Source organism: Eurytemora carolleeae, unplaced genomic scaffold (assembly GCF_000591075.1).
Source record: "Eurytemora carolleeae unplaced genomic scaffold, Eaff_2.0 scaffold269, whole genome shotgun sequence".
Classification (NCBI taxonomy): Eukaryota; Metazoa; Arthropoda; class Copepoda; order Calanoida; family Temoridae; genus Eurytemora; species Eurytemora carolleeae.
This window is the reverse complement of record NW_019396245.1, coordinates 242,228-260,336: the sequence shown is the minus strand read 5'-3', so window position 1 is coordinate 260,336 and position 18,109 is coordinate 242,228. Positions and strand designations below refer to the sequence as shown.

At 36.6% G+C, this 18,109-nt stretch overlaps 2 protein-coding genes across 9 annotated transcripts in view; one reads left to right on the top strand and one right to left on the bottom strand.

Moving 5' to 3' along the window:
- LOC111699253 (heterogeneous nuclear ribonucleoprotein A1, A2/B1 homolog) overlaps positions 1–7,209 on the top strand; it is a 28,588-nt gene extending 21,379 nt beyond the window's left edge. Inside the window, exons 9-13 of the mRNA XM_023469865.1 lie at positions 4,374–4,441; positions 4,759–4,996; positions 5,073–5,276; positions 5,517–5,734; positions 7,020–7,209. Coding sequence (XP_023325633.1) covers positions 4,374–4,441; positions 4,759–4,996; positions 5,073–5,276; positions 5,517–5,734; positions 7,020–7,082 — 791 coding nt within the window. The 3' untranslated portion in view covers positions 7,083–7,209. The remainder of the gene's footprint in view (positions 1–4,373; positions 4,442–4,758; positions 4,997–5,072; positions 5,277–5,516; positions 5,735–7,019) is intronic.
- Positions 7,210–9,458: 2,249 nt separating this feature from the next.
- Positions 9,459–17,685, bottom strand: LOC111699268 (xyloside xylosyltransferase 1). 8 transcript variants are annotated; one of them, XM_023469889.1, is made up of 12 exons: positions 17,337–17,682; positions 16,025–16,082; positions 15,546–15,628; positions 13,495–13,612; positions 12,582–12,673; positions 12,438–12,491; positions 12,234–12,337; positions 11,954–12,068; positions 11,299–11,351; positions 10,913–10,985; positions 10,731–10,787; positions 9,459–9,577 (listed from the first exon to the last, which is right to left on the bottom strand). In XM_023469889.1, the coding sequence occupies exons 3-12, from the start codon at positions 15,579–15,581 to the stop codon at positions 9,515–9,517; spliced, it is 765 nt and encodes a 254-aa protein (XP_023325657.1). In that variant the 5' UTR covers positions 15,582–15,628; positions 16,025–16,082; positions 17,337–17,682; the 3' UTR covers positions 9,459–9,514. The 8 variants fall into 8 exon arrangements, with proteins under 8 accessions (XP_023325657.1, XP_023325663.1, XP_023325664.1 ...); XM_023469896.1 differs by lacking the exon at positions 10,913–10,985 and having other exon boundaries at positions 9,490–9,577; XM_023469892.1 differs by lacking the exons at positions 9,459–9,577; positions 10,913–10,985 and adding an exon at positions 11,728–11,777 and having other exon boundaries at positions 11,841–12,068; positions 17,337–17,685.
- Positions 17,686–18,109: the final 424 nt, after the last annotated feature.

Genomic DNA, 18,109 nt, shown 5'->3' with positions numbered 1-18,109 from the left:
AAATGTTTTTAAAAGAGAGAAATAAACCTTCCAGTTGAAAGTTTTTCCTCACTCAAATCCTTATGATTGTTTCCAAAAAATATGTATTCCTGCATAAATCACGAATGACATGAAGTCACCAAAAGTGGATTTCAAATTCATCCAATTTTTATTATTTATATTTCTTGTTTCTTATAAGGGGTGTCCCAAAAACTTTGGACGTAGTGGGTTTAGGTATGGGTATTGAGGGGATAATTATAATCAAATTTATTATGAACAAAAAGTTATTGGAAAGCTCTATATTTCAGTTATTAAAAGTTAAAAAGTTTTTTCTTTCTAGGCTATTACTTTTTTATGTTACAATCACTTCTTTGATATATTTCAGAAGTAAGCTGTTAGTCTGAAGTTTCTTGATAGGCCAATATTTTTTTTAAAGAGCAACTCGAAAATAAATGAGCATTTAAAAAAATCAAAGCTTTGGTATCGCCATAGTCAGTATGAACTTTGCCCAGTCGACAAAATTTATCTAAAAACAAATTATTTGTAAATCAATCCGTATATTTCACAGCTTGCTTTTCATTCAAAATATTTGATCTTTTGGCGATCAGCTAAATAAACTTAGAAAGGTTCAAGATTAACTAACTATATATTTATATCTAAGTTAAATGGTTGAAAAGTTCGGTGAATCATGTGGCTCAGGAAACTCCCTCTTGGCTTCTCAGCTGCCGCGGAGAATTCTCCAAGAAGGACGACTTTCATAACCGCCACAGTAGTCCCCCCAGAATGAACGGCGGAGACGTGGCGGAGCTGATTCTTCTATCCCTTGAAGACCTGTAAGGATTCCGACGTGCAGTTGAAGGTGGAGGATGAACTCGAGGAGTAAGTTGAAACCTGACTTTCTTGGGTATTCTTGCGGCGGAGGATGGCGGAGGATCCGAAGAATTTGCCACTGGACGACGGCTGGGTCTTCCTCGAGGCGGAGGAAGAGCAGGAGTGACGGGAGCATCACTGAACACAGGTTTCAGTCGATCAACAGAAACCACATCTTGTTTGGAACCAATCTGGATGCGGAAGTATTTGCTCCGCCTTTCTAATACCAGGTAAGGCCCGCGATAACGAGGAGCTAGAGTAGGTATAACTGCATCCTCGCGGACAAACACGAACTGAGATTTCAAGAGGGCTGCAGGTAGCTGAGACGGAGGAACTGTGTGAACATGATGGGGCGGAGGAATGGCGATACCATCAATTGCTCTTTCAACTTTCCTCAGGAATGATTCAGAAGGAAGTTCCGGAACGTCCAGGAGTTCACCAGGCAAAGTTAAAGGAGAACCATAGACAGCCTCGGAGACTGAGAGGCCAGTATCATCCTTCGGAGTAGCTCTCAAACCCAGGAGAACCAAAGGAAGGTGAGAAAACCAGTCCGAACCTGCTAACCTGGCCCGGAGAGAGGATTTTAAACTTCTATGGAATCTCTCGACCATACCGTTACTTTGAGGATGGAAGGAGGTTGTAGTAGAGGGTGAAATCCCTAAAACAGAACAGACTCCATTCCAGATTGAAGATGTGAACTGGGAACCTCTGTCTGATGTGAGAACCGCAGGAACTCCGAACCTTGATATCCAGGTTGAGATGAAAGCACGCACACATGACTTAGCGGAGATAGAGGATAACGGAACAACCTCAGGCCATCTTGTAGTCCTGTCTATCATGGTTAGAAGATAAGAATGGCCTTGACTGGAGGGTAGAGGACCCACAATATCAACATGAACATGAGAAAACCTTCTGGTTGGAACTGGAATAGATATCTCCGACACCTCCGGCACCTCCCACACCTCCGACACCACAGGAGGCAAAGATCAGGGGCTGGAAAGGGGTGAGGCTTAACAGGCTTAGACGGAGATTGGAAGGAACTTGGAGCAGGGTTTAAATTGGAGCAAGGTTTAGTTGGACTCGGAGAAACTGAGGACGGATTTGACTCAGGGTTTGGAGCAGGGTTTGAATTGGAGCAAGGTTTAGTTGGACTCGGAGATACTGAGGACGGATTTGACTCAGGGTTTGGAGAGGAGCTGGGCGAAACAGGCCGGGACAGAGCGTCAGCTACAACATTTTCTTTGCCAGGAATATGAACAATGGAGCTAGTAAATTCTGCCAGGTACGATAGGTGTCTCTGCTGACGAGCTGACCATGGAGGACTTGACCTGAACAAAGCATGAGTTAATGGCTTGTGGTCAGTAAATATTGTAAACTCTCTACCTTCAAGCATGAAGCGGAAGTGACGAACAGAAGAGTGAGCAGCCAGGAGTTCTCTATCGAATGCGGAGTACTTCTTCTCAGCGTCGGAAAGTTTCTTGGAGAAGAAAGCCAGCGGAGACCAAGATTTATCCGGGAGTTGTTGTTGAAGGACAGCTCCTATGTGTGAGTCTGAGGCATCCACAGCAAGAGAGATTGGCGCGTTGCATTGAGGATGCACTAACTCCGGAACAGATGAGAGGAGTTTCTTTCACTAGAGAAGGCGGAGTCCATGAGTGGAGTCCAGGTGATGGTTTTTCCAGGACCCTTAAGAGCGTCTGTGAGAGGAGCAAGGATTTGAGCTGCGGAATGGAGAAACTTCCTGTAAAAATTAACCATTCCGAGAAACCTCTGGAGGCTGGGCTTGTCTGTTGGCTGTGGAAAGGCGGAGATAGCGGCGGAGTGCTTCACCAAGGGAGAGCAACCAGAGGCGGTGAGGTGATGACCAAGGAACTCAATATCCTCCACAGCAAACTGGCACTTAGGCAGGCCAATAGTGAGACCATATTCACGACAGAGGAGAAACACGTCCCGGAGATGCTGGACGTGAGAGGTCAGATCTTATCCTAAAGACGAGGATATCATCCACGTACACGAAACTGTAAGGAAGGTCTCCTAAGATCTGATCCATTAAGCGCTGGAATGTGTTCCCAGCGTTCCGTAAGCCAAAAGGCATTACCAAGAACTCGAACATCCCGAAGGGGGTGGTGATGGCGGTCTTCTGGACGTCCTCCGGCTCGACTGGTACCTGATAATATCCCATCTGAAGATCCAGTTTAGAAAAAACAGATGAACCACTGACTCGGGAGGTGAAATCGGCGATATTGGGTTGCGGATAACGGTCTGGAACAGTGGCGGTGTTAAGACGGCGGTAATCACCGCAGGGTCTCCATCCTCCATCCTTCTTCTTTACCATATGTAGTGAAGAGGCCCAAGGAGAAGTGGAACGGCGGATAATACCGGCTTTCTCCATGGCGGAAAACTCTGCTTTAGCTACAGCGAGTTTGGCAGGATCTAAACGGCGGGCTTTGGCTTAAACTGGTGGTCCAGGCTTGGTGAGGATATGATGACGAACTTGATGGCGTGGAGGAGCAGCAGTAAAACCATCAGACTGCAGGACATCAGGAAACTCCTGCAGAAGGTCAGACACGCACTGAGGAGTGGAGAGAAAAGCGGCTTGCATAGATGATGTAGAAGGTGGCGGTGAAGAGGACAGATCAATGGACAAACTTCTAGATGCACTGGTTGAAAACACTTTCTTGCTTCTCACGTTCACACTGAGGTCATGATGCTGGAGAAAATCTGCTCCAAGGATGGGAACAGAAACTGGAGCCAATTGAAAAGTCCATGAACAATTCCATGTTCCAAAACGTAGAGGAATAATCCTGGAACCTGAACAGGTTAAAGTTGAACCGTTTGCAGTGAGTAACTGAACACCAGAGGATGTGGACGAGGCTGGGGCTGGAAAAACTGATATCGAGGCACCAGTGTCGACTAAAAACCGGCGATTAGAGAGTAAATCATGTAGGTAAATGAGAGCAGAACCTGTTGAACCGGCAGGCAGGGAGAGGGCATCCTCCTGCCGGTGTTCTAGTTTCCCGACCATGAACAGGGGCTCTGACAGCTGAGGGCCTTCGTACCGAACTTGGCGAGGTACCAACAAGAAGATGGTGAAGTTGAACGGCGGGAAGGAGCTGCAGGAGTCTGGGAACGGCGGGTAACAGGGCTAGACGGTCGTTGTGAACGTTGAGGTCGGCGGTTCTGTCGTGAAGAAGGTGCATTCACAGCATGAACCGAGTCCACAGCATTGACCGATGATCTGGATCTAACCCATCTTGGCAAAAAATATCTGTTTAAGATTTCTAGATTTAAACTTAAACTTAAGGAAGTGGTTGTACCAAAAAAGTATGAGGCCTAGAAAGAACAAATTTACACACTAAAATATCTGAAATAAATGAGACAACGATGGTAAATATTTAACGAAAATTGTTCTCTCAGGATCCAATATCCCTTCTGTGTACTGCAAAGTTTTAACTGTACAGTGTACAGTGTACATCTGCAGTCGTCTCTGGAAATAACTCTTTTGTAACAATCTTATTGTTCAGGACGTAAGAAAGGATTTGGATTTGTTGAATTTGATGATTATGATCCCGTGGATAAACTTGTACTTACGGTAGGTCTACATACAGATATTCTGACTGATAATTTGATTAATTTATTAATTGATTGAGTGATTTAGTGATGGATGGATTGGTGCTTTGATTAATGGTTTGATTTAATTGAATTTGACAGGTTGCTTGATTAGTTAGTTTATGATATATTCGTTACATATGCTAATTATTGATTAGTTATGTTTAGGATTGATTTAATGAACAGTTAAATGGTTTATGATAGATGATTTAAGGTTGATTAGTTGGTAAATGATGCATTCATTTTAAGATTACGATTCTTTTAATATTTCCATATTACTAGTGTTATATTTTGTTTCAGGCTCCACATATGATCAAGGGGTACAAGATCGATGTCAAGAAAGCTCTCCCTAAAGAAGAGAGCAGGAAGATGAAGGAGCAGGGAGGGGGAGGAGGAGGATGGGGGGACAACTCAGGAGGCAGGGATAGAGGTTTCGATGGCAGGCAAGGAGGATTTGGAGGACGGCAGCAGGGTGGATTTGGAGGCAAGCAGGGAGGAGGCTTCGGAGGCCAAGGAGGTGGATTTGGATCATTTGGAGGTAACAAATAAATTCCACTCATTTTACGTTATTTATTTTATACGAATTTAATTTCATTTGCAAAATTTATGTATAGGAGGAAATAGTGGAGGCATGGGTGGATTCGGAGGCATGAGTGGCATGGGTGGAGGTGGTATGGGTGGAATGGGAGGCATGGGTGGTATGGGAGGTATGAACGCTATGGGAGGTGGTGGCATGGGAGGAATGGGAGGTGGTATGGGAGGCATGGGAGGAGGCGGTATGGGAGGCATGGGAGGTATGGGAGGCATGGGAAATGGAGGTAATAACACATTTCTATTGATTTAACGAATATTTAATACATACAAGCAAAGTTCACGAAAAGTACAATTATTCAATATATGAATTTTATTAGATTACGTACAACTATGTATTCCACCTAATTGCTTTATACTTGTACTGTTAATATAATCATCAATTTTGTGATTGTAAACTCTATCTGTACACAGATACATTTATTTTAGCAATAAACTTTATCTTATCTTAATGTATATTTCTTAAGGTGGATTCGGCGGATTTAGCGGCGGAAATCAAAGTAGTTGGGGCGGAGGAGGCGAGCAGGGAGGCTGGGGCGGAGGATATGGAGGAGGCGGAGGACCTATGAGAAACGGAGGTGGTGGAGGCGGGGGAAGCGGAGGAGGTGGATTTAGTGGAAGCATGGGAGGCGGAGGAGGTAGTGCTGGTGGTGGAGGACGTGGAGGTCGAGGAGGTCCATATCAGGTTAGATAATAAATATATCATTGATTGCTCTTGCAAATTCTTAATTGCGGTTGGAACTGATTTTTACTAAGTAACGAAGGTGGGAGACTGTTAAGGACTGGTTTACCTAACAAATTAAAGTTAAAGTTAATGGTCGGGTCATTCTCTGTGAACTCAGCCAGTTTTTGGAAATCATGGAACTGGAAGTCAATGTCATGGATTTTCTTCAAATTTTGCATCCACCTAGCATATGAGGAGAAAACCTTAACTCCAAAATTTCAGGCTCCTGCGACCTGTGGTTACTTAGTTATGGACTCCTAAATATCCGGCCTCAAGACAATTTTCGGCTCGACCTCGCATGCTTTAATTGGAAATAATTTTTTGTTAATTAAGATATTAAGCTAATTTATAAGCCATTTTTTTACTGGCTACTTTGAGATAAAACTTATTAAAAGATTTTTTTATTTAACTTATTGAACAATTCAAACATGCTCACAAATTTTTTTAACTTTTTAACCACGATTTTTTAGAAGGCCTTCCTCCAATTTATGCAATTTTTTTCAGAGATTCCATTTGATGTATTAAATGATAATGCAAATGTTTTTCTGGCATTTACTTGGTAATGGAGCTAGAGCTTTAAAACCATACGACTATGGTAGAATATTTGGGAAAATGATTTTAAATTACGGTTTTAAAGCTCATTTTAAACATTTAGGGAATCTCTAACAGAAAATCAGCGTAAATTGGAGGTTGGCCTCATAAAACAATCGAGGCCTAAAAGTTAAAATATATGTGAGCATATTCAATTGCTGAAATTGAAAAATCTTCTAATTAAACTGGATCTTCAAGTAACTAGCAAACAATGGTGTTAAAATTGGCATCTTAATAAACAAAAAAGTTGTTGCCATTTGAAGGATGCGAGGTCAGCCCAAAACAAATTGCCTCGATGCCGGAACTTCAATATGCCATAACTCGGCAACCAAAGGTCACAAGAGCCTGAAATTTTGGATTTAATGATTTGATTTAAAAGGTTTACTGTTAATTATTAATCGAAAATTAAATCCATTTGATGGAGTCAGATCGTCTTTAAAAAAATAGTTATTCCAATTTCTCGTACTAAAAGTCAGTTTCTACAGTTTTGTTGTGTTATGAAAAAACCTGATTTACCATTCAATTGTTAGGTTAGGAAGGTATTTTATTATTTGTTAACATTATAAATGTGTGTTTTGAGAATAACGTTTTTTCACTCGCGATTTTTTATCGACAGGAAGCTAGAATGCTGGTCATTAACAGTTTTTGTGTTCAGGGCGGCGTTGGTGGTGGCGGAAGAGGGCGTGGTGGAGGTCGTGGATTCAGCCGAGGTCGTTAACAAATCCCTCCCATCAATCACCGTTCAATGTATTAATCTTGTTCCTGTTTTTTTCCAGTTTTGTAATCTCCCTCTGTAAATATAATTGTACCGCATTTTATTTAATAAACGTTATGAAAACGATTAACCTAAGATAATCATGTTCGCGCTAAAATTTAAGAACAGCAATTGAATTTTATAATTTTGTACATGCTTAATCAAAAAATGTTCCTAGGGAGTTAAATAAACTTTAATGAATTTGAGGGGTCGCGGAACTGCTTACCGCCGCACCGGTTTAAATTTGAATCACAAATTTAAATCCTTCCTGAATCGTTTGACTTTGAATCAGTGATTAAAAATTGAACCGGCAGTAGGTAGTTCAGCGACCCAACTGTAATTTTTTAAAATAGGCGACAGGGCGCTTCGCGCTCATTTTTTATTTCATTTGTAAACATTATCACTTTGTATACATTGTAAAACAAAAACAGAAAAAAGTTCGCGGATTTTATAAAAGAAAATTCTTTGATTTTAGAAATTAAATGACAATGGAATTTAAAATTTTGATTATTCAGAAACCTTCCCTTGATTCATGCGAGGTCCCACACAAAATTGGGGCCCTATCTGTTCAGCCGTTTTGACGTTTATCAAATACAAACAAAGAAAATAACAGACAGACAAGAAAAGTATATATAAGGGTTCGTCCCAGACACTTTTTCTTAGAGCAAAACTCATTATCGATAAATCATCTAATTAAAATGTCCTAATTCAACATAATGGGTGTTCCAGTAACCATGAATGTTAAATGACGTTTGAGTGTTAATTTGAAAAAAGGTAAATATATTTGCACGCTAAGAAAATGTTAAAAAGAATAAAGGTCTGTTTATTATTGTAAATAACCCTGGGACAAAATGAAAAAAAATTCAAATATTAGCCAACTCGTAGCAGACTTTTTTTTTCAAATGATTCAGCACAAGCTTTTTTAAAATTATATTTCACTAAAGGAGGTCGACTTTTTAAAATTATATTTCACTAAAGAAGGTCGACTTTTTAAAATTATATTTCACTAAAGGAGGTCGACTTTTTAAAATTATATTTCACTAAAGGAGGTTGACTTTTTAAATTTTTGAAACGCGTCGATATGGGTATCTAAAATCGGATCTCTAAAAAACTTTTTTTCTGAAATTTTGAAAATTGTTTGAAATATTGCCAATTAACTAGTTCTTTTTTTTGAGCACTCTGACAAATTTCCCACTAACTGTAAAGGTACATCATTTTTATGCACTCGGGTCGGGTTCTAAATAAATGACATTCGTTTGTAAAGAGCTGGATTTAACAATAACATTCAAGTTTATAGATTAGCGGCATAAAATGAAAATTGTTGTTAACCAAAACATAAACAATTTAGATATTAATATCTATATTCGTACTCATCCTGTACCTCTCAAATGTTAACATGGAATTAAAGACTTCGAGAAATAGTTTCAAAAATTAAGAACCCCGAATAATGAATTTATTTTGAGATAATGTTAAATCCAACTCATCATCTTCAATAGTTTAACCGATATCTTGGCGACCAAACCATCAGTTAGTAAACAGTCGTTAGAATAATATTTAACTATAGGTAAACTTTCAATACTTGGAACATTCAGTTTAGATAAGTCCAGGGGTGTTGCAATATTAGAAATTAACTTGCCCCCAGGGCGCTGAGCGCCCTTTTTTTTCATAAATCAATATCTCGACCCATCCCGATTGTATGGAATTTTTACGCTCTGTTTTCTTATGTTCATGATTTTCTGGAACTGAAAGCTTGTTTTTTGTCAATCATTGGTTTTAGGTCGTCGTTACAGTCTCATCCATAGTGGGTAACCCTGAATCTGCAAGCATTTCTTCTTCGTGCAGAATTTCTCATTGGTGGGTTTCTAAAGTTAAACAAAGCGAAATTTAAATTATGGCAGACTATATACCGTACTGGGCTGGGGGTAAACACAAAAAAAAATGTGGGACCAATTGGTTTTCTGTTTTAACGTTATGATAAATTATAAACAACCGGACAAGCCAAAATTACAAACATTATATTACAAAGAATATTGAACAACTCACTGTTGAGTTAAAAACTTAAAGGAAACTTAATAACTACATGAAATCTGAGGTAATAAATATTTTGGTATCTTAGAAAATTAACGGCAAGGGTGGGGTTTTTTTTTGTGTGGAAATATAACCTCTGAAAATTAATAAATGGAGTTTCGTGTTTATATTTCACAACGACCCTTACTAAGAGAAAAGTTCACATCAAGGTGTTTATTCCCTGTTCTATGTCTAGTGAAATCAAAATAGACAGAAAATTAGTCTTTTCTTTCTGTTTTACTAATTCAGACGACTATGTATGAGAAATGAAAATAAACGAGAGCAATGAATTATTTTTATTTAACTTAATAAATATGGCTGAAACAACATCATGTTTCTTGAGTTTCTTTCATCTCATCTCTGTATAATCCTTCCATAATTTCCCAGAACACCTTGAATACAAACCTTTATCATGCATTGGACTAAACTTACTTTATTTTATTCATTAGCTTCCAAATATCTTAACCCCAAAGCTTACTTTTAAACAACTCTTAACAGTTTGACACGTTTTCCTATGGTCTATAGTGTACTTTAAAACTTAATATAATCAAATACAATGATTACTTTTCTCTATTTAAAGTTACTGACTCATTTCAAGTTTTTATACATACCTAGTATGCAATTCAGTAAATCATGGAATTTGGAACAAATACATTTGCTTGAGTTTGTAACTTTTTTTAGATCACCAGGAGAAAATTCCCTTTTTATTGGAGATTTTACTAATTTGTAAACTTACGGTGCTTGTTAAAAATGCCAACTCTAAACCCTATTCCTGCTGGGGGGGGGGGGGTCAAACTGACCCCTCTGTAGTTTTTTTTACATTACTCAAAAAGAATTGGTCTGAGGCTTTTAAAATTTTCTGACTTTTCCTAAATACCCACAGCCCTCTGTTAGGTCTAAAACCGGGCTTTCATACTATCTGCCTGGGTCCTCAGGCACACTGCCTGAATGGCTACTTTTTCCTGTAATAAACAAAATCTTTGTTTTGACCCACTTTCAGTCATCAGATTTTGATAATTTTTAGTTTTTTGGAAAGCCTATGGAATAAGGAAACGGAAGGTTTGCAACGAAATGTTTGCAGTTTGCATACAACCTGTCATAAGAAATTTTCACATTTTTAGTTTTTCTTAATTACACACAATAATATTTAAACTTTTGCATATTTGAAAGGGCATGGTCAAAGGTTTTTCAAAAATGTATATTTTATCATTTTTTGGACATTTTTTTTGTTGCAAACATTTTTACTAGACAACTGCATTTTGCCAAAAAGAATCAAAATTTCCAATAATTCATCAATTGTCATATTTGGACATCAAACATGGGATTTGGAGGGTGGAGGGTTCAAATTGAACCCCTCCCCCCCCCCCCCAGCGTATCCTGGTTTTCAAGTACCCCAGCAGGGAGAGCAGGGATAGGGTTAAACAATGCAACAAATATTAGATTTATAATATTTTGTTGGAAAACAACAACATATTGACTTAACAGACTGAAATAGGTTACACTTGCTAAATGTGTACAATGTTGAAAATGCTGCAACAGATATACCTGTACTTCTATATGGTAGAAATGTAGATCATGATCCTTATCGTAAACTGTACTGCTCTGTACATAACACAATAATTGGGCTGTAAATACTGGTTTCCAATCGGAATTCAGATGCGCAGAATGTTTTATTTATTTTTATATATTTATTTTTATTTTTATTAATTCTTAATTAATTGTTATTCCTTATTGTTCCCCCCACACTGTGCAGGCGTAGGGCCACATCCGTTCAGATGGAAGATTTTTATATTCTCTTTCCTGTATATCTTTAGTCAGGGGTACATGTTTTATGAAAAATCACCCCCCCCCCGTCTCCACGGGATTATATTATAAAAGGTAAAAGTTAGAGAACAAAATTACAATTTGGATAAAATTGTTTCTAAAAAATTTTGTTCGTGAAATGTCATTCATTGTTGTTTTATTTTGATGCATAGACAGCATAAGTCCAATTTAAACCCTTGCAGATTTTATGTATTTAAAAAATAAATCTTGGCCGTAATTTCTCTTTTGCATGCAACTCTGTGTACATGTGCTTTCAAAGTACGTGCTGTATTATTATTTTATCTTATACCTGTCACAGTAGTGATAGCTCTTAAAGATATTCTCAAACGGTGAACTTAAATACTAAACATAAATATTTAATTCGGTTAAAAAATCATTAATTCTTTAAATTAGTAAATTTTCAAAATATATACTCAGATATAGTAGTATACCTGTTTATCTGTATACCTGTACAATGTACATCTGTATACCTGTACAATGTACATCTGTATACCTGTACAATGTACATCTGTATACCTGTACAATATACATTTGTATACCTGTACAATGTACATTTGTATACCTGTACAATGTACATTTGTATACCTGTACAATGTAAATTTGTATACCTGTACCCCCCTAAACTAAGCTTTCGGTGCGTACTGCAGTAATATTCAGTTCTCTGACCTAAGGAATTGTGGGGTTTATTGAAGAGTGGTACATCTGTACACCTGTATACCTGTAATGATGTCTGAGTATTGAACTGGCAAGAAAGTATATGGAATAGGTCTGGAAACATGAAACCAAGGTTAGTAAAGTATTGAAGAGTGGTACACCTGTACACCTGTATACCTGTAATGATGTCTGAGTATTGAACTGGCAAGGAAGTATATGGAATAGGTCTGGAAACATGAAACCAAGGTTAGTGAAGTATTGAAGAGTGGTACACCTGTACACCTGTATACCTGTAACGATGTCTGAGTATTGAACTGGCAAGGAAGTATATGGAATAGGTCTGGAAACATGAAACCAAGGTTAGTAAAGAAGTCCTGTTCCGCCAATGCAAATGGATATCCGAACCTTCAAAGCAAATATCTAATATCAAGATTACTCCCCAGATGCATTTAAGATTTAAAGCATAATTCAACTTGGTATTTTATGAAAAACTTAATCATAAGGAACTGGGGAGACAAAAAAATGAAAATTTTGAGTTATTTATGTAATTTTAGAGAAAAAAATACTTACTTTTTAACAAGATAGTCTATTTTTTGTTTGTTCAGAAAACTGTTGTACAGCTCATTCACCCGCATTTTATCCAGTCTGTACAGTACAACGCCGGTGTTTAAACCCTGAAACAAAATTATGTTTATGTTCGTGAATCGAAGCTGTTAATTTCAAGTTTTAAATCGAATGATTTCCATCTCTTTAATTCATGGGCTATTTTATTACCTGATTTTTCCCTGGTTTTCCTATATCTGTTCCAGGATGGGACTCGATGTAACTCTAAAATAAATGTATTAAATAAGAAGCATATTATTGTTTGATAAAAAACATGTCAAATTAATATTTTTATCAAAACAGAATTAAGCCAACCTTAAGATATCCAAAATAGTGAGGGGATAGATCAAGGCCTATTCCTAGAATAGCAGGACTTGATTCTAGCTTAGTAAACTCATCATACAGTTCTAAAATATAAATAGAGAGATAGATAAATAAATTAAAATATATATTGATTGATTGTTTATAAATTCATTGATTTATTGATTGATATATTGCCTAACTAACTGGGAAGATAGATATATGGATAGAAAGATTAATGATAGAAAGTTAACATACAGGGTGTCCCACGAAACATGACAGTATGCAGGACGACTTGAATGTCGTCTTGATTTTTGATATAATTTGCTGCGTTTATTTGTCAACCTAATTTTAGAAGTAAATTTCTAGAGATAATAATCACAAAATTTCCCTTGTCCTGCCATTTCCAAAATGTGGTCTGCCTTTTTTGTGCTTTCAATATTGCCCGAGATATGAAGAATTTCGTTCAGATTTCGACAATTTTGCTTTTAATTAACAAAATTGAAATCTGAACCAAACTCTTTATATCTCCGGTAATATTGAAAGCACAAAAAACGCAGACCACTTTTTGGAAATGCCAGGGCTAGGAGAATTATGTGATAATTGTTTCAAGAATCATACATGTTAAAGTAGATAGAAGACTAAATGTCACAAATAAATTCAAATACCAAAGACGACTTTCAAGTCGTCTTCCAATTGTCATGTTTCGTGGGACACCCTGTAGTTGAATAAAGTAAACATTACCTTTAATATCTACTGTGAACTCCATATCTGATATATCTATAAAGACGACCTTGTCTAACCCTGTGAATGCCAGATGATAAAGTAAACATTACCTTTAATATCTACTGTGAACTCCATATCTGATATATCTATAAAGACGACCTTGTCTAACCCTGTGAATGCCAGATGATAAAGTAAACATTACCTTTAATATCTACTGTGAACTCCATATCTGATATATCTATAAAGACGACCTTGTCTAACCCTGTGAATGCCAGATGATAAAGTGGAGCAATGTAGTAGAAATCATTCTTGTATTTATCCTGTAAACAGAGACCTAGTGAATTATTTAAATATTTTTATATGTGAAGTATTATGTCGCCTCAGAAATATTGGATGAGCTAGAATTAAAGGATTGGATGGATGGATGGGTAGTTGAGGTTAGAAGAATGGGAAGCTTTAGGCGAAAAGGAAGAATGGATGGTTTAGGTGAAAAGGGTAGGGTGGTTTGTGTGAAAAGGCTGTGATGGTTTGAGTGAGAAGGGTTGGATGTTTTGGGAAAAAAGGTTTAGGTGAGAAGGGAGGAATAGGTTTGAAAGGTTAGGAAGGGTTGGAATTGAAGGGTGGGATGTTATAGGTGAGAATGAATGTTGGTTTGGGTGAGAAGGGTGGGATGGTTTAGGTGAGTAGGGTTTGGGGGTTCGGGTAAGAAGGGTGGGATGGTTTAGGTGAGCGGGTTGGAATTAAAGAGCCGGTTGGATGGTTTAGGAGAGAATAATGGAATTGGTTGGATGGTTTGGGAGAGAAGGGTGGAGGGTTTGGATGGGAAGTGAGGGACAAAATAGTGTGATGGTTTGGGTGAGAAGGATACAGGGGCGGCCGGATACAGGATTAAAGTGAGGGGGGGGGGGGTAAGATTTTTTAGGAACCAAAAATTAATAATTAGGAACCAAAAATCGTGCCGCAGGCAAAATTTTTTTTGAAAAGAGTCAAAATTAATGACTAAAGACTAAAAAAACTAGATTTTTAACTTTAAGGAACAAAATTAACGGATCAGAACAGGAATTTAGGAACAATTAAAAGATTGTTCAGGAATTAGGAAAAATAATAAATGATTAGGACAGGAATTTAGGAACAATTAAAAGATTTTTCAGGAATTTGGAAGAAAATTAGAGGATTCGGACAGGGATTTAGGAACAATAAAAAGATTGTTCAGGAATTAGGAACAAAAATAATGGATTAGGACAGGGATTTAGGAACAATAAAAAGATTGTTCAGGAATTAGGAACAAAAATATTGGATAAGTGGAGGGATTTAAGTTGGGTCGGACGCAGTATTAGGAACAGGAACAATAATAGGAACGTTAGCAATTTAAAAACAAAAAGAAATTACTAGTTATACTTAAATGCATCAAAATTAGGACCAATATTACAATTTTGATAAATGAGTATTGATTAAGGAGCATTACTAGATATGAACAATATTATAACTTAAGTTTAGTTTCTTACAAATTTCTAATTCTAAATTTATCGTTAACAATAACATTTATTTGTTGTCGTTGATTTTTAAATTAAACTGAAGAAAAGAAAGTCAAGATTTCCATTAAATTATAAAAAAGCTTGAAATTGAAAAACACATTCGATTAATAAAATTGGGAACATTTTTTGCCTCGAAATCTCAGGGAGGGGCTACGCCCCTCCCTGAATCTTTCAGGGGGTGGCGAATGCCCCCCGCCACCCCCCTGTATCCGCCCCTGGAAGGATAGGATTGTTCGGTTGAAATAAAAAAGAAATAAAAGGGCGGTAAGCTTGGTTGAGAGAACTAAGAGTGAAGAGGTTTAAAGATAAGGATGAGAAGGTTTGGAGAAAATACAGAAACATTGAATGGGAGGGTTTGGGAGTAAATGGTAGAAGGGTTTGGGAGAAAAAAGTGAAGAAGGTTCAGGATGGGAGTAAATTAAAATAAAGTAAAGATCTAGAAGGTGAGAATAGGACAGTTGGGATTATTGAAAAGGGAAGGTTAGGAGGAGAAAGAGAAAAGGAGTTGAAAAGAATGAGTGGACGTTAGGGAAAATAGACTAAACATTTTTTGAAAATGAGATCAGGAAGATCGAACGATAAGTTTTATTTGAATGTTCGCATGTGTTTTGAGAACACATAAGTTCAAAACTAAAATATCTCTGAAGAACCCTTTATAAAAAACTTTGCAGCCCTCTGAAAAAATATCATCCCTCACCCGTGGATGTAATATTCGTACCTTGGAGCTCATATCTGGATGAATGTTATCTCTCATCCCTTGGATGAATCCTGTATTTGTATCTGTAATCTCCTGGGACTCCACTAGGAGAAAAACTCAATTTTCTTCCTTTTCAAATCCTTTATTGGGACAAGGGATCTTAGTTCTCATCGTGTTTATTTTCATTTAATTTCAATGTATATAAATTCACTTGAGAAGATTGGATTCTATATAAGCTGGCAAAGATTCCCTTTCAACTTTTTATTTCCATTTTAAACTTCACACTTTTTGTAGGTTTCTAATGCAGAGCATAAATGCACAACATTTAAAATTGGACATTAACTATATAGATACAACACTTTGGTATCAAATATTTATCGTTTACTCTAACAAAAAAGTAAAAGCTTCGAACAACCCTTGAGCTAGAAAATCTCAACACTATAAAAACTACTTTTCCTAAATGAATGTACAATGTACATATATTTAAAGTTGAATTCGACCTAAACTGAAGAGAACTGGAGGAAGTTCTCTTGTTTTCCTCCATCTGTACCCTAGACCCTGAAAGATATTGTCAACGTAATGTTTTTACAACATCTCAAATATTAATCGTTGGTTTGAATACTCACAAGTGAGGTAGAGAAAAATACTATTATATTATAGAATTTGTTAAAATACAGTGGTAGGCGATTATATCAATACAATGAAAACGACTTTCGATTTCAATTTTGATTTATATCAAGCTACAGCAAGGATTCACATAAACATAGAAGTCAAGAAAAGTTGTCAATTTAAAAAGCTTCTCTTTAATTACTTGTAAACTTGTAGTTCGAAAAAAGCTTGTTAACAATTAAAACTTAAATGCAAATGTCGTTTTCATTGTATTGATATAATCGCCTACCACTGTAGCTGACTTGTCTTATAAAACTACAAGAAAGAACTGCCATGAATATTTTAACCAGTTCCTTTCATTTCATGATTTATTCATTAAATCATAGTTCAGAAAACTACAAGAAAGAACTGCCATGAATATTTTAACCAGTACCTTTCATTTCATGATTTATTCATGAAATCATAGTTCAGAAAAAAACTGATGATGCATTTAAACTCTGGAATAGGAAGACGACTTTAAGAATCAAGTTTTTACTTTTAAAAGTCCACTGAGCCTGAGACACAGGAATTGTGAAGTGTAAACAGACCTATTTCACTAAATTACTGATTAATTAAGTGTCGAAGTAAAATTTATTTGCTTTGTAACAACATTAAATATACATAAGTATTGCTATAATGTCATTTTCCTATTCCATTGTTTTCTGGTTATCACTGTATAAAAAAGGTCCTTTTAATGCGAAATAGATAAGGAAGAACTATTAAAAGTTCGCAAAAGTAGGAGTAACAAACAGGTTTTTGGAAAAATGCATTAAAGTTTTCTTCAAACACTATTTTAAGAAAAACGTAAGAAGAAACTTTATAATAAAGTTTAATTCAGTTCTGCAGAAGTTTAAAAGTGAACAGAATTGATGCAGTTTTTTTAAATTTATTTTGTGGCACACAAAAGCTAAAATGAGTTGTTAAATATATTATAATAATCATAATCAATTTAAAAATGTATCCACAAAGTAAGAGGCTTCAGACTTTAGATTAATGATTCCCTCTAAGTTTTAACTTTTTGCCTTCTTATAAAAATCCCTGAGTACACTAGCTGCAATAAAAGACTAAATTAAAGACAGAATACGAAAGTTAACCTTTTGACCGTTAGAATTTAAAAGTTTTAGGACTTCATTAAAGTCTCATCCTTTGTGGGTAACCCTTTACCTGAATGACCCCTAATGTCAATCTCTTTGAGACGATGCTAGCAATCAGTTGACCAGCCCATTCAGCACTCTGTTTATTTGTTACTGTTATAAAAACACGTAAAAAATCACCAGGATTAAAATTCAGTCGGGCAACGTAGGAAACTAGGTACAAAATGTGTCGTACAATACAATTTCATTCATCACTATGAGGCAGGGAGTGTACAAGAAGCAGGTGCAGTACATTTACAAATCTGGGATTTAGAGTTCAAGGATGTTTAAAAACTTTGCTTAAAGGAAAAAACGGTTTTTGACAATGAACAGGGTTACTTTCACAAGATGAGACTTATATTTAAAGAGTTGTCAAAGAAATAAAAAAGTTTCTATCTCCAGGAAACCATTTATGTAAAATAAACGTCTAAACTCGTCTTAGTGGGTATTAGGTAACCTTGTACAGACAATCTCGCATATAAGAATGCAAAGCAGGAGAGCATGAAATGTCGTCTTGAAATTTATTTAAAAATGTATGACAGCTGTAATGCTTAATCATTGGTCTGCACAAAACGAAAGCTGCTGTGATGTTCGCAGCTTCAAAGAGTTGAATACAACGATAATATATATATAGATATGCAGACAGGTATAAATTTAGAGGTCTTGAGATAATGAGCACAAAGCACCATCTCTGTCGTATGCATGTCATTTTATTCTCTGGATTGTTGCTAATTTATCACTTTGTTTATGCGTGATAACACTAAATGCGTACTATTGTATCAACAATGTATACTGCATATTGTA